The sequence below is a fragment of the Podarcis bocagei genome, assembly GCF_964188305.1.
Source record: "Podarcis bocagei genome assembly, chromosome: 5".
NCBI classification, from domain to species: domain Eukaryota; kingdom Metazoa; phylum Chordata; class Lepidosauria; order Squamata; family Lacertidae; genus Podarcis; species Podarcis bocagei.
In genome coordinates, this window is record NC_138129.1 from 102,464,848 (window position 1) to 102,480,761 (window position 15,914).

The 15,914-nt window shown below is 44.5% G+C and overlaps 1 protein-coding gene and 2 long non-coding RNA genes across 3 annotated transcripts; 1 reads left to right on the top strand and 2 right to left on the bottom strand.

The window, feature by feature from the left end:
* Positions 1–210: 210 nt before the first annotated feature.
* Positions 211–7,178, bottom strand: LOC308586618. Its single transcript, XR_014007963.1, has 3 exons — positions 6,974–7,178; positions 2,047–2,209; positions 211–1,161 (listed from the first exon to the last, which is right to left on the bottom strand). It is a non-coding gene; the product is annotated as an uncharacterized lncRNA (long non-coding RNA).
* Positions 7,179–7,661: 483 nt separating this feature from the next.
* GLRX5 (glutaredoxin 5) lies at positions 7,662–10,960 on the top strand. Its single transcript, XM_081193357.1, has 2 exons — positions 7,662–8,034; positions 10,531–10,960. The coding sequence occupies exons 1-2, from the start codon at positions 7,713–7,715 to the stop codon at positions 10,707–10,709; spliced, it is 501 nt and encodes a 166-aa protein (XP_081049483.1). The 5' UTR covers positions 7,662–7,712; the 3' UTR covers positions 10,710–10,960.
* A 1,452-nt stretch (positions 10,961–12,412) lies between these two features.
* On the bottom strand, positions 12,413–14,637 carry LOC308586624. The gene is made up of 2 exons (XR_014007972.1): positions 14,032–14,637; positions 12,413–12,581 (listed from the first exon to the last, which is right to left on the bottom strand). It is a non-coding gene; the product is annotated as an uncharacterized lncRNA (long non-coding RNA).
* Between the last annotated feature and the right edge of the window lie 1,277 nt (positions 14,638–15,914).

Genomic DNA, 15,914 nt, shown 5'->3' on the forward strand with positions numbered 1-15,914 from the left:
CCTGAAATGTAGAAATCGATTTGGAACTTTCATACCATTTACATTCATGAGGTTCCTTTGCTATAACTGTTTTCAACACCAGTTAAATACATGTGTTTGGATGAACCTATCCAAATATGTAAAGTTAGTGTGTATTTTAATGTGCAATTTTATTTTATGATGTATATTTTAAACTGCTTATTTTATTTATATTTTGAGTTTAAGGTAAACTTACATTAAACTTGACTTTTATTGTTCATTTTTGTGTACATTTTAGATTCTCTGTAAACCCAACGTAGTAGTTTTTACAATTAAGTAGCATACAAATTATGATCAAATAAAATTCTATTTTCAATTTGATACTACTACTCACAGTCATCAGGTTACTGGTCAACTTATAATTGGAACAATGCATAAACCAGTAGCTAAAGCAAGAGTAGGCAAACTTTGCACCCAACGGCTACATCCAGTCCAGTGGGGGGGGGGGCAGTTGGGGTCCATGTGCCAATGGTGTAGTTCACGTGTGTGCAAGTGTGCATACAGGAGAGCATAGTCTTTTCAGCCTGCTAAACAACTCTTTGAGGCATGTGGACTTTATGAGGAGGAAGAAGGCACAGGATGGCGACTTTCAACATGTGTCCTTATCATCATCATCATCATCATCATCGAAATAGATTGTCTCCCCCCCACCCTTCATGTGAAGATCTCAGGGTGGTTCACAGCATAAAAAGACATAATAAAAACAAGAACAAAAAAACACACCAACCTACTGCCTCTCAGCAAACTTTGCAGGGGGGAGATAAATTTGGCAGGTGGGAAGGCAGCTTGGGCACCCACAGCCTAAACAGAAAAGCTGGTGTTTAGTACATTTGACCATGTGGTCTCCTGTCATAGTTATTTATAAATCTGCTTTGTGGTTTATGCAGCATCTATGAGTAGTTGAGATTGTAAAGCTACCACACACCGTCTCACCAGCAAGAGACATTAAGACTGCCATCCTCTGCACACTTTAGAATAAGTCCCCATTGAACACCTCGGCCCCCGTGGTGCTGAATTTTCAAGGCAGGAAATGGCAACGAGCTGTAGTACATTTAAGAATTTTAACAGTGTTCTTGACCAGTTGCATTTGTGGCATATAATTTTCAGGTCTGGATTGGAAGTGAAAGATTTGAGTCACTTAACCTAAAAAGCAAAACGTACAAAGGGCAATTGTTAGTGATTTTGGTATTTTCAGAACATGAAACATATAATGCTCCAATTGGTTTTAGACAACCTACTCAAATATGTAGCAGTTTTTAGTGTTCAGCAGAAATGCTCCATTTGCTGAACAATATCATACAGCAAATTCACTCTTACTGTTGATAGATGGATAATGACACTAGGACAATCATTATCTCCGTGGCAACAGTACTGCATATGTCAGAGGAACATTGCACATGGAGCGGATGCTACTTTTTACAGTCCTGCCTCGGCTTCCTCAGTCAGATACTCTTTCTGCAAAGCCAATATGCCCAGAGTACAAGAGCAACTAAGGGCAATTCCAAGGCTGCAGATTTACTGCAATGAATGGATAAGCTTGGCATGCCATGCAAATGAGTCTTGTGATACCTTCAAAACCAACAAATTGATTGTGGTATGTTTTGGTAGGAGCCTGTACAAATGCTACTGAAGGTGGCCCGTGCCTACAAGTTAAAACTACACATGCACTAGTCTTTAAAGAAGCACAATAGTGTTGCTTTCTCTGTGGTCAGCCAACATGGGTACCTTTCTACAATTTATTCAAAACACTTAGTAAATGTTCAGTGCTGATGGTTTTCAACAGCAGACAGCCATATGCTTCTGCACAGCCCATAGGCGAATATGAACCAGCCATTCTTCGAATTTTGTTCCCCACTCCTAGCAATTAGCACGCCAAATAATACCACCTCTGGTCCTGGAGGCTCCATTTAGCAATTGGAATGATCAGCAATACTGATCTTCCCAGACTAGTTTCATATTATGTCCCAGTTCTATTAAATTCAACTGAACACATTTCCATTAATATTAACTAAGATGGGAAGTACTTGCCTTTTTGAGAATTTGGCCGTTCTTTACTAACTTCCATTCCAATGAGTCAGCTCATTGACAGCTTATTGCAGTTGGTTTCAGGCAGGAATTCTAGGTCAGTGTCAAAGGTAGCCATTGATATGCTCAGTGAAGAGGTAATTTTGTTCAATCACAAAAGCAACACCTGAAATAAAAGGTAGAACCTATAAATTGGGGCTCTTTGCAGAAGACCTAATGGTCACAACACCAGACCCCCTAAACCAGGGGTCAGAAAACTTTTTCAGCAGGGGGCCGGTCCATTGTCCCTCAGACCTTGTGGGGGCCAGACTATATTTTGAAGGGGGGATTAACAAATTTCTATGCCCCACAAATAACCCAGAGATGCATTTTAAATAAAAGCACACATTCTACTCATGTAAAAACATGCTGATTCCCGGGCCGTCCACAGGCCGGATTTAGAAGGTGACTGGGCCGGATATGGCCCCTGGGCCTTAGTTTGCCTACCCATCCGTAATCAGGGAACTTAAGACATTTGCAACAGTGTCAGGCCTACGGGTAAACTTTGCAAAGTCTGAGGCTATGTGCTTCAACACCCCCCCATACCCAAAAAGAATTCACAAACATCACCAAGATAAAACTTTCCCGCACCAAGTTCAGATACCTAGGGGTACAAATAACCAGAAACCTCAACAAATTATACCTCCACAACCACAACCCCTTGTGGCGACAAATCAACTAAGACCTGAAGAGATGGAACAATACCAGCTTCATTCTCTCAGACAAAAGTCATGATCAAAATGATCACCCTCCCAAATCAACCTACCTGTTCCAAACTCTCCTAATCTGAATTCCCCCAGCCCAACTTCACAAATGGCAGAAAAAAATACACGTGCCCTATTTTTCACTGTAAGACGCACCAGACCACAAGATTCACCTAGTTTTTGGAGGAGGAAAACAAGAAAAAAAATATTCTGAATCTCAGAAGCCAGAACAGTAAGAGTGAAAGCAGTGAAAGCAGCAATCCCTCTTGCTGTTCTGGCTTCTGTGATAGCTGCGCAGCCTGCATTCGCTCCATAAGACACACACACATTTCCCCTTACTTTTTAGGAGGGAAAAAGTGAGTCTTATAGAGCAAAAAATACGGTATTTATATTCTCACATAATAAACCAAGAATAAGCCCCAAATACCTGCACTTCCCCTCCTCAGAAGGAAGATGGGGAATCCCCAACATAGAATCATATTACACCGCCAACCAAGTATGCCACATAATCCCATATATTCTAGAAGACGAGATGAAACAATGAAACAACACGTGGAGAGAGACACAACTGAAAATACCCCCACCACAGCATACCCATTCCTCCCAAACAAAATAAGGGAAATCCCCACAACACTAAACAGGTTTACACAGACCATGCTTAAAGCATGGAAAGAATAAGTAGGTAAATTGTCCCCAACCCCATCCCCACTAATACCCCTGGCACACCACCCACTATTCCACCACGCAGAACAAAACCTTCAGATAAAAACCTGGCAGGCCAAAGGCTTATACCTCCTAGCAGACTTCTACGAAAACAACAAATCCATATCAACACAAGAAATAAAAGACAAACTAGGGCATACCCAGATGCCCTGGCTAACACACCACCAATTACATGCCCTCCTAAGCAACCCAATTGTAAAATCAGCAGCAACTAGGCCCTTGACAACCTTCAAAAACCTCCTTCTAACAACAAAGGGACATGGCAAAGGGCTGGTATCCACAATATACAAAATACTGCTCCAAAACCCCACAAACCCCCTTGACGTAATCAAAAAACAATGGGAGGATGACATAGGCTATGAGATTAACCAACTCTTCTGGACAGCAGTCACACAAGAAATATACAAAATAACTAAACAAGTATTAGAAGTCACCCCAGAACTGGCCCTACTAAAAATCTTCCAATATAACAATGCCCACTCATACCACAAAGAGCTCATAACCCACCTACTCTCAGCAGCCAGAAACATGATAGCCAGACACTGGAGAGACCTGTCAAGAGTAAGCATGGACCAATGGTATCAAATAGTATGGGAAACAGCCTTCTTAGAAAAACTAACCAATAAACTGAAACTGACACAGGGACAAATAGAAGATGCCTTCACCGCTGTTTAGTTCCCCTTTATCACATACATAACCCAACAAGACAACAACAAAAATCCCCCAACAGCATACAAATCAATCTGGCTAACCTGATTAAGAAATACACTCACTCACAGCTCACACACAAAAACAAATCTCACTACAGCCAACCAAAGACAACCAACCACACCCTAAGCCAACCAAAGACAACCAACCACATCTCTCACCGCCAAGGAAATACAACAATTGAATAGCAAGTAATGCTGACACAACCCCTCAGACACACTGAGTAATAGAAGCATAATCACCCAACTCAATCACACTTGGCACTCTCCTCCCCCCTTTTCTTCTCCTTCCTAATTGTTTAAACCAATTCATAAACCAAGAACTTATACATTGACCACTAATGATGCAACATATGTTGTAGATATTTATCCACATTTATTATGCTATTTTTTGTGATATACAAATAACATGAGGAAACTTGGTATACTTATTTGTATAACGATATTCTTGTTTATAAAACCCAATAAAAAAGAAAAGAAAAAAGCAACACCTGGATAGCTCAGTTGGTTTAAGTGTGATGCTGATAATGCCAAGGTTTGCAGGTTTTATTTCTGTGTGGGACAGCTGCATATTCCTGCATTGCAGGGGGTTGGAGTAGATGGCCCTTGTGGTCTCTTCCAACTCTATGATTCTATGATCCTTAGGGTCCCTTCCAACTTTGATTTATTATATAATCCAAAAGGCTTGCAGGCTGCCAAAGAGAAAAGATAACCTGAGTGCATGGTGCAACAAATTCTTGAGTTTCCATTTACCAAAGGGGCTGTGGAATGTTAGCGACCAATATTGCTCTACAAAACTGATCAGCGCCAGAGATTAATTTGAACTTAAGGCATTATGCATGCACAATGCAAATAACAACAGGTTGTGGGCATCCATCTGTCTCAGAAGACAATGGAGGAGTGTGCCTTTGAGAGTGAGGTCAACTGTTGGAAGGTTGCAGCGTCTGCTGTGACAATAGGGTCTGATGATGATGATGACAATAATAATAATAAAAGTAATAATAATAATAATAATAATAATAATAATAATATTAATAATATTAATAATAATAATATTATATTATTATTTATACCCCGTCCATCTGGCTGGGTTTCCCCAGCCCCTCTGGGCAGCTTCCAACAGAATATTAAAATACAATGGTCTATTAAACATTTAAAGCTTCCCTAAACAGGGCTGTCTTCAGATGTCTTCTAAGAGTCTGGTAGTTGTTTTTCTCTTTGACATCTGATGGAAGGGAGTTCCACAGGGAGGGCGCCACAACCGAGAAGGCCCTCTGCCTGAGTTCCCTGTAACCTCACTTCTCACAGGGAGGGAACAGCCAGAAGGCCCTCGGCACTGGAACTCAGTGGTACCTCAGGTTACGAACTTAATTCGTTCTGTTCTTAACCTCAAACTGTTCTTAACGTGAGATACCACTTTAGCTAACAGGGCCTCCCGCCGCCGCACAATTTCTGATCTCATCCTGAAGCAAAGTTCTTAACCCAAGGTACTATTTCTGGGTTAATGCAGTCTGTAACCTGAAGCGTCTGTAGGCCGAGGTACCACTGTACATACATATGTAAACAAACTGTTTTAACTCATGTTATTTCTTGAGAAGATTAGTCCTCTCCAAGGAGATAACGTAAGTGACCAGAGGAGAAATTTACATCTACTTATTTACAAAGCATAAGAATGAGTACCATACTGTAGGTACTTTGAACAACCCTAGCATGGCAAATGGGTGGCGCTGTGGGTTCAACCACAGAGCCTAGGGCTTGCCGATCAGAAGGTTGGTGATTTGAATCCCCGCGACGTGGTTAGTTCCCATTGCTCGGTCCCTGCTCCTGCCAATCTAGCAGTTCGAAAGCACACCAAAAAGTACAAGTAGATAAACAGGTACCGCTCCGGCGGGAAGATAAACAGCGTTTCTGTGTGCTGCTCTGGTTCGCCAGAAGCAGCTTAGTCATGCTGGCCACATGACCCGGAAGCTGTACGCCCGGCTCCCTTAGCCAATAAAGCGAGATGAGCGCCGCAACTCCAGAGTCAGCCACGACTGGACCTAATGGTCAGGGGTCCCTTTACCTTAGATGTTCAGAAAGCACTACACACTTCTGATAAAGAGCAAATTAAGCACATGCTGTTGAATTGTACCAAGGGGTTCATATGACAGTAAAGCAAGACCTGGTTCTGAATGGAGAGATTAACCTGTGATGTCAGCGAGTGTGGTGAAAACCTGGATCTAGAAGTGTCCAATTTATCTGCACCACCACCAGATATGAAAGACAAATCTTTCCCCACATCCCATCCATCATATCAGAGACAAAGATGGGTCACTCTGATAAAGTCTAATGGGCACACCACCACCCAAAAATTGCCTTCCATGTCACCTCTTGGATTTTCGCTGAGTTTTTGAAGGAGGACGAGTCCACAAGCAGTCTCACATACTATATAGTCATTCATCTTTACCCCCAATTTTTAATGCTCATGCAGGGCCGATAGTTACATTGATAAGGAGCTTATAATTCCTTGAGGCTGCCCCTTTGAAGTCTAGAATACAGATCGCCAGTAAGTAGGAAATGAGCGTAGTTATTTCTGCACATTTACTACCCTTTGATTCCTAACATTTTTTGCAGACTGAGGAAGGTGAAAGGACTAAAGGTCTGAGTCGGTAGCAGGCAGCTCCTGATGTCCCTACGAACCTTGTGGGCTGCCGTAGAGGAATACGGGGTTGGATGACGGGCGGGAAGCGCCTTAAACAGAAAGCGCTGCACAAATACCTTCTTGCTGTCTCCTTGGTCCCACAAGCCCCATCTCGGCCGACCTCGGGCTGCTGGGACTTCCAATGGGTGGGGCGGAGGGGTTCGGACGGACCCCAGGCCTCTTCGCCCGGCGCAGGGCTAAGCGAGGCGGATCCCACGGAGGATGCGACGGACGCGGGCCGGGCTGCTCTTCTCTGTGCTCTTCCCGAGGGGCCGGATCGGGCGGGCGGCGGGTCTGAGGCGGCTAGACGCTTAGCCTTGAAGCCCTTGGAGGCCGGAAAACAGAAAACAAACACACCACCACCACGCCGGAAGCGGAAGTGCCGCCGCCGCAAATCTCGTTTCTTCAAGACTCCAACTTTCCCCGCCTCCCATGGGAAAGTGACAGAAAGCCCCATCAATCACAGCACAGCGCGTCGCGGTACTTCCTTTGCGCAGTCATAGGAGGCAGCAACAGCTCCTCTACCGCAGGAGAGATTTTATTCAAAGGACCCCGTGCGGTGCGATTGGCCACTGGGGACGAATAGGAAGCGGCCGGCCGGCCTGGCCTCAATAGTCATTGGTAGCTTGAGTTCGACTGACAGGAATGCCTGCCTTTCCGTCGCGGCGCGTACGGGGCGGGGCTAAGGAAGCGCAGGCAGCCCCGCTTAAACATTATTGGTAGCCCGAGCGTGAGTGACAGAAGCGGAACCGTGGCCTGCGTCCCTTTGGCTAGGCCGCGAGGTCGCCTGAGGGAGCCTCCGGCGAGCCCGCAGCCATGAGCGGGTCTTTCTGCCGGCTGCCCGCAGCCCTGCGGCGGTGGCGCGGCGCGCGGCCCACGACACTCTTGGCGCGGCCGGTGAGCCAGGCCGGCCCCGGAGGCGGCGGAGCGGAGGGCGGCGAGGACGTCGCTTCGGCCGCCGGGTCGAAGGAGGCGGTGGGGCGCCTGGTGCGCGCTCACCCGGTGGTGGTGTTCATGAAGGGCAGCCCCGCGCAGCCCCAGTGCGGCTTCAGCAACGCGGTGGTGCAGATCCTGCGCCTGCACGGCGTCAGCGACTACCGCGCCTACGACGTCCTGCAGGACCCCGGCCTGCGCCAAGGTAGGCGGGCTCGGCGGAGGGGCCTCTGAGGGGAAGGCGGGCTGAGGCGGGCTTGCGGGGCGGCAGGGAAACCTCGTTGCTGCTGCTGCCCGCCTGCATTTGCCAAGGCCTGAGCAGTGGGTTCCCCCCCCCCCGCCGCCCCTCTTTCCTTAGAAGGGCCTGCTGTGGTTCCACGGAGTCTTCCTCATTAAGTTTCTGTGCCTGGCGGGTGGGAAGCGTGGCTGCGGGTTACGACTGTGTGGCCGGGCGTGGGACCCAGTTCTCGCTCCCCGCCACCCCTCGCCCAGTCTTTCCCAAGGAGCAGAACGGGGAAAGTGGGTGCTGCTGGGTGCCACTGCCTGCAGGCGCCCTGAGCCTCTTTCGGCAGAAGAGCACAACCCTCCTCTCTCCCCTTCAATCTGATGTTTCCCGAAAGGCTGTGTGAAGTGTTGCGTGTACACACGGACCCATCCAGGCTGCCGTAGCCTCCAGCGCTTCTCTCCACCGGCCTTTCCTGCTCTCGAGTAATGTGAGGGGAAGCGGTTGCTCTTTGGTCCTGCCTTCCCCGCAACTTGGGAGCTGGGTGGAGATGTCCGTGCAAGTGCTCGGATGATCCTTGTAGGATCGCCAGTCTCTTTTTGCAACTCAGGAGGGCCCTGCGACCAAATTGAGATTTCCAGTTTGGGGTTTGCATAAGTTGTTCTTAATATTTTATTATTTATTAAATTTATATACTGGATACAGGATAAAAGCACAAAATAAATACTTAAAAACAAAGCAAAACAATGACACCCCCCTCCCACAAACACATTTAAAAGGCTGTAGAATATAAATCACCCAAAGGCCTGGTTGAAGAGGAACGTTTTTGCCTGGCTTCTAAAGAGTTATGAGATTGTATCATTTTCAGAGCACTTCTAGAATATACCCAAGAGCTTGCACCACTCCCTCAACTCCAAATGTCTGTCGGGAATAGATAAATAATTTGGACCGAGATAAAGAATTTGTATTTGCCAAACAGAGCAAATAGGTGTTGAAAAGCAGTAAAATATCCTAATTTTTTTTAAAATATCTTTGTTCAAAAGTTTCTGTTTAATGCATTATGAAAGTCTTGATGTAGTTTCTGTGAATCTGTTGGCCAGGGATCAGGGTTAGAATTTGAATCTTGAATGAGTTGCAAGAAGAAAAGTTTTAACGGAGGAAACGAGCCAATGCAGTGTTTTGAGTGTTAGCCTAGGACCTGGGAGACATTTTCACATTTCTACTCAATCATGAAGGTGACCTTGTGTGAATCAGGCTTGGCTGAACCTTCCTCACAGGTTGGTTGTGAAAATAAAATGTGGAGGTGAATGATGTGCTTTACCTTGAGCTCCTTGAAAGGATATGTGGGATATAAATGTAATAGTAAAGATAAGAATGCAGTGCTGTTTCAACATGCTAAGTAGCCACTGAATATAGAGAGACAATTGAAAAATGGGGCAGTGAGAGCAGAATATTTTGCTTTGGGGGAAAGTGGCTGGATAGAATCTGGAACCAGGGTTTCTACTTTTTGGAGGAAGGATAAACTGCAACATGTGTTTTGCAGGCAATGATTGATTTATACACGCCTAATTAATATGCAGCAGAAAAGAGGTTGGACTGGGGGGCAGAGTGGGCTGATGCACACTCCACTGATGTGCGCAGGGGTCAGGAACATAACCCACACACAAAATGGTTGTTGCCTCTATTGTAATATTTTTAAAAAAATCTAGATAGCAATTTTTTTTAATTGTGGGAATTAATCAAACTGAACTGATGATTCCTCAGGCCAGTGTTTCTCAAATGTTATGAGATTATCCTGGATCCTCCATACCCTAACACCAATCTTGGAAACTTGCTGTGTGTACAGGGGGTTATGTGTGCAGGGGGCTGGACTAGATGACCCTTAGGATCCCTTCCAACTCTATGATTCTATCTGTTTACAGCACCACACTAGTTTTCTGTAAGTAGCTAAAGTACAGTACTGGATTTGATTGTGGGGAAACCCCATTTCAAATTGCAATGGACAAGCTTAATCTATGGGGTTGTTGGAATGAAATGCTGCTCTGTTCCCCATATAGCTTAAACAATATACTACTGCTTTCCACTTGCCTGGCTCCAAAATGCCCTTGTATAGTTTTGTGTTTCTCCTCGGTACTTCTGTCTCTAATCTGAAATAATTGGTTCTGCAGCATTTTTTAAATTTGAATGAACTGATTCTATTCCACAATTCCATGCTTGGAAACCTCAGGTCTTTAATTAGTCAGTTTTGTCAGCTTAAATTGTGTTTTACACAGTAGCAAAAGGACAGGTCGCCTACCCCAAGTCGAGGAGGAGAAGAGAGAAGGTGATACAATAAGCCAATAAGATTTGCTAAAAGGCTATGGGTTGTGTGCTTCCTTTCTTTTCTCCAGTATAGTCTTAACTGCCTTGCCTGTTCAAAAACACTGTTATAAGTTGTCTAATGTATTTGGTTTAATTTGTCTTTCTGTTTTGATTCAGGAATCAAAAACTATTCCAACTGGCCTACTATTCCCCAGGTCTTCCTGAATGGTGAATTTGTAGGGGGCTGTGATATACTACTTCAGATGCATCAAAGCGGGGACCTAGTGGAGGAGCTTAAGAAATTAGGAATTCGCTCTGCACTTCTGGATTCGGAGAACAACCACGGAAAAAAATAAGCAAGTGACTGCTATGACTTTGACAAAGACAACTTTTGACAATTTGGTACCAGAAAAGCCTTATGCAATTTAGCTCAGAAAGGCAACTTTTTGAACTAACAATGAGGTTTTATCATTAAGCATTATGTTACCCACTCTACTGTACAATAGACTGATATGTGGCTATTCTGTCTTGAATTTTTTTTAAGCATAGCTCTGTAAATCAAATGTTTTACAATCAAAGTAAATAAGTAGTTCACTTCTATTTTTAATGATTTTGTGTTCATTTTGCTTGAGTCACCAAAAAGTGGAACTTCTTTTTCTGGGGTGTTTCCATACTAGCTGTTTATACTCCAGAACTGTTACTCTTATTTACTCACTTTACAGTATCATTAAGTTTTTGCTGTGCTTTCACTGTGGTTATTTCATATTTCCCTATGCTGCATAAAGTCTGACTTTAAAAGAAGAAAGAACAATGCTAGTTCCACAGGTGCAGATGGCCTAGCACTTCTCTTCCATTTTGAGATGTGTAGTGGCTATTTTTAAATTGGTGCTAATGCACTGTGGTGAAATTTAACAGATTAAAAATAAACAACAAGGAAAGGAAAAGACAAGCATTTAAGAATGGTGTGCGGCAATAAGTAACTATTTCCTGAAGCACCTGATGAGAGAGAATGAAACAATTTGAAGAAGTAATCAAATAAATTTAAAGTGACTGCTTTGGGATTTACATCAGGCATAGGTTGAATTAGGCAAGTTCAAGGTAATTTGTTACCTGACTACTCTTCTTCCACCAGCAGAAACTTACAAAGATTTATCCCAACACATATGCCCCTGAATCCCAACAATGCTAACAACAGGAATAAACTCCATTTAAACTCAGTGGGATTTTCTTCTGAGTAAATATTTGAAAGTAGGTCATTGCTGCTACTGTTTGTTTCTTCTCCCGTTGCTAGGGTTGTTGAACAAAAAGCAGGGTTGTTTTTAAAAGTTCCTTAAAGGGCATCTAAGTAATAAGACAGTTGCTCTTTAAAAAGCGCTATAATGCATTGAAACTGCTTTTAAAAATCCCATTGAGGAATTATTAATGAACAGTTGCCTGGATGTGAATTGTACTCTTCTGCACTGGTGTGAGTGTGAACATAGCTTAGTGGAGTGTTTATGTGGAAAAGGCACAATAATCCCTGCAGTGTGGAAAATCTATTTCAAGTCTGCTCATAACTAACACTATGTAAAGCAGTGATTGGGTAGGTCTAGGAGCTGTGCATCTGGAAGCATCCTTGGATCATCTTCATAATTTGCAAATTGTGTTCTAGGCATAGTGTGAGTTTCCTTTGCTTCTCAGTGAAAAATGAAGGAAGTTGATGCCTTCGTTTTATTTGTGTAGAGTTTAGGAACCTAATCAGCCTATATTTAGGGACACATATTAAGAGTGCAGTAACTTCTTAGCTTGAAAACAAATACCACAGTAGTCATAGAATCATAGAGTCATAGGGTTGGAAGAGACCACAAGGGCCATCAAGTCCCAACCCCCTGATTGTAGTCATGATTACTGTTTCCAAAGTCAATAAATGGGTTTGGGGGGAAAGCCAGAAGTTTGGATTAAAAGCCAGGAAGTAACTTCTACCTCTGCCCAAAAGACTGCCTCAATTAATATAAAGTCTATAATCAGTGCTTTAATATATATAAACTTAATTTTGTGGCTCCAAATGGAAAATGTGCAGTTTTGGTATCACAGACATAGTTTATTGCTAGTGTCCATTTTTATATAAGTGCACAAACCCCTTGGGATACAGCATTGGAACCAATAATTGGGTGTTTAACATTCTGAAATATTTTGTAAAGTTATGCATGGACATGTGTTTTTTCAAATCTGCAGTGATTTGTGCTTCACTGTGTTACGGTAAAATCTGGGTGCGGGGCTACTCTGCCACCCAGCTCGTCGGACTAAGTCCACGGGTCCCTGCGGAAGAAAAATGAGCTCAGCCGGAGACAGGAGCAAACTGCAGAAGATCCAAGTTTATTGCGCAACAGGTTCAAGGCGAGATTGAAGAGCGAGAAAGGGGTGACATGAACTTTTGAAACTTCCCTCCATGTCCCAGAATACAGTGCAAAATACATCCCAGTTACATCATGAATACATTAAGGAGAGGTTGGGTTACACAGGTTACATCATGAATACATTAAGGAGAGGTTGGGTTACACCGGATTAACATATGGAGGAGGGAGGGGGGAATATGCAGAGCTGGAGATATGTGCAGATAAGCACTTCCCGAGTGCCGGTGATGGGAAGACAATGGTCCATGTATGCATGGTCTGTCACCTGGCATCGCCCGGAGGAAGGGCTTGGCAGGGCGATTTGACCGGATTAGGGTCTTCCTGAGTACGTGACGCCTCGCTCGGGGGATCATGGAGGCAGGGGAGGTGTCATGGAGTCCCGAGGAGACTGAGCCGATTGACACCAAAAGCAAGGAAATCGGAGTTGTGGTTGATTTTATACGAATTTCTAAAGATTTTAGACCATTTTAGTCCATTTTATATTGGTGATTGAAGTCGGAAACAAAATAGATACATTGTAGCAAGATTTGACACTTTTATGAGTTCACAAGTTTCGGTTCCATTGTTCTCCCAGCGGGGAGCCGTCAGCAGCTTGTCAAGAGGTTAAATGAGGCGTTGTGGTCTTAGGTTACACCCCTTCTGTGATGTATGCATAATGTTTCTGGGGGTGGTCTTGATCTAGAGAATGGGAATTTCAAAAGTCTTTATAAGCCCTTGCACGGCATTTTAAGGGGTCCTCTTCCTCTCCTGCGTGTGAGGGGAGCACCCTGTTGCAACAGATCAATAAAGATCAGGCTTACTAGCTGCTTTGCTTCTCAATATTCTCTGGTTAGCCTCTGTTATTTTCTCGTACCAATAGGGAACCTATATAAGGACTCTATATGGGCTCTTGGATACCCCATAAGGGAAAAGGGCATATTTTTATTTACAACAGCGTGCAGGAGCTCGCTGAGCTAGCTCTGCAAAGCAAATGCATGGTTCTGATTGGATAGAACGCAGCCATTGAAACGAATGGGGGATACAGCTTCGGACGGTCAACCCACAGTGAGAGCGGGAAAGAGGCATAAGAATTTGGGCTTATTTCGCCCGTAATAGCGGATCGGTGTAGGAAAGGGAAAAGGCACTCCACTTATGGGGCCTGGGGCAGAGTGTGGCGCCCGTGCAACGGTGTGGGGGCTGAGGGGTCCACGTGGGGCTGGGAGCCCTTGAGGTCATCGCCTCGGACCCTCTGGTGGCCGGTAGAAGGGTGAAGGAAGGCATGCCCCCGCCCCCTTTTCGTATCAACTGAAATATATTTTCTATCCAGTTGAATGAGGAAATAAATCTGTTTCATGTTGGACTGAAAAATGTAGACAGCATAATATTTGTTGATTTTTTTAAAAAAAACACTCCATATATCAAGCTCCCTTAATGTTTCTGTTTCTAGGCACAAAAATATATTCATTGAAAGCTTACACATTGTTTTGTGCAGCTACAGTAGTAGTAAAATAAGGGCCCTCACTATTTTTAAATAGGCGAGCAGTTTGTACCATTGGATACAAGTAAATAATCTGAGATATTTGTCTATTATTGATCTGTGATTATTTCAAGTTTCCTTTTGAGGTAAAGGGCCTAGAACATTAATTTTAAAATCCTGTCTCTTCACTGATTCCTTGATATTTTTTAAAGCCAGCAGTATGATGGAAAGCTCTGAAAACATATAAGGAACAGTTTTAACATCACAATCCTAACCATGTCTTCTCAGAATTTAATAGGACTTATCAATATTAAGGAGCATGAAGGCTGGAGGGCATTGAGAAAGTGACATGTTGGAGTCATGTCACTTCCATTTCTCTGTGTACTTTTCACTCTCTCCCCACCCATTGCAGACATGTGACTCCCAGAAGCTTGTTCCTGATATGTAGGAACACATACTCCAGCACTGACAGAGATGTAGACGATAATAAAGTGAATGGAAATATGTTAGACAAAGTTGGCTTTGCTAACCCAAGGCACCCAAGACTAAAAATGATGCTGTCTAGTCTGCACTTGTGCAACATCACCCATAAGTTCGGTTTCAAGTCCAATATGATGGGAGAGCTTATGCTTTGCATTCACGTTCCCCAGGGTGCCGTCCAGCACCTTGAGAATGTGCTTCCAGTTGGAGCAGGCCACCTTGGACACGTAGCAGTACAGGAAGCAGTGCTTGTTATTCACCAGGAGGTGCTTGAGTGCTATCCGTTGCTGCCGAGAGCTCCCACATGCGAGGTGCATCTGCTTGACCGCACGCAGAACGGATGGTCCGGTTGCAGATGCCACGCAGAACCTGCACAGCCATGTCCTCCACCCTGGCGCTGCCACCATGCCTAGCCTCTGTAATAATAAAATTTAAGGTCATATAGATCAACACAGGAAGACTGACCTGAAACCATTTTGACTCCCAAGCTGACCAAATGTTTTTTCTGCAAGGAGGGTGGAGGTCAGGGAGCCCTCCCATTGTCTCAGGAATTGAGTAATCACCATTTCAAAGGGTGACAGACTACCAGGAAAGGCAATCAGATAAGGCATTATCAGATAACATGGCAGACAGGAAAAACAACATTCAAATTTCTGTTGTGGACCACCTTTTCTGTGATGTAGGTATGTTTGTGTGGGATGGTCTTGGGTTACACCCCTTCTGTGATGTATGTATGGAGGGGTGATCTTGAGTTCCAGGGCAGGGAATTTAAAGATCAATAAAGATCAGGCTCACTAGATGCGTTGCTTCTCAATATTCTCTGGTTGGCCTCTGTTATTTTCTCCTACCAATAGGGAACCCATGTAAGGACTCTATACGGGCTCTTGGATACCCCATAGGGGAAAAAGGGCAGATTTTGTTTACCACACCTGGAACTCACCTCAGAAAGGGTGCAGCAGTGGGGGTTCCACCTCTGCCAGAATGCCTTTCTAGATCATCAGGAGCAGGACGCTTGCCACCAGGATCACACTGAACATCAGCATGGAAGGCACAATGCAGGCATGAGCCGCTGGTGCCACCCAGCAAGCGGGCCTGGGAGACGCCCCCACGGGGTGAAAGAGCACGGAGACTCGGCTTGCTGGGCGGCCTCAGGCTGGAGGGGAACGCGGGTGCTGGTGCCACTTGATGGTGAGCCTGCCAGCCTCAGCCCTGCCAGCAGCCGCCTGCTTGGC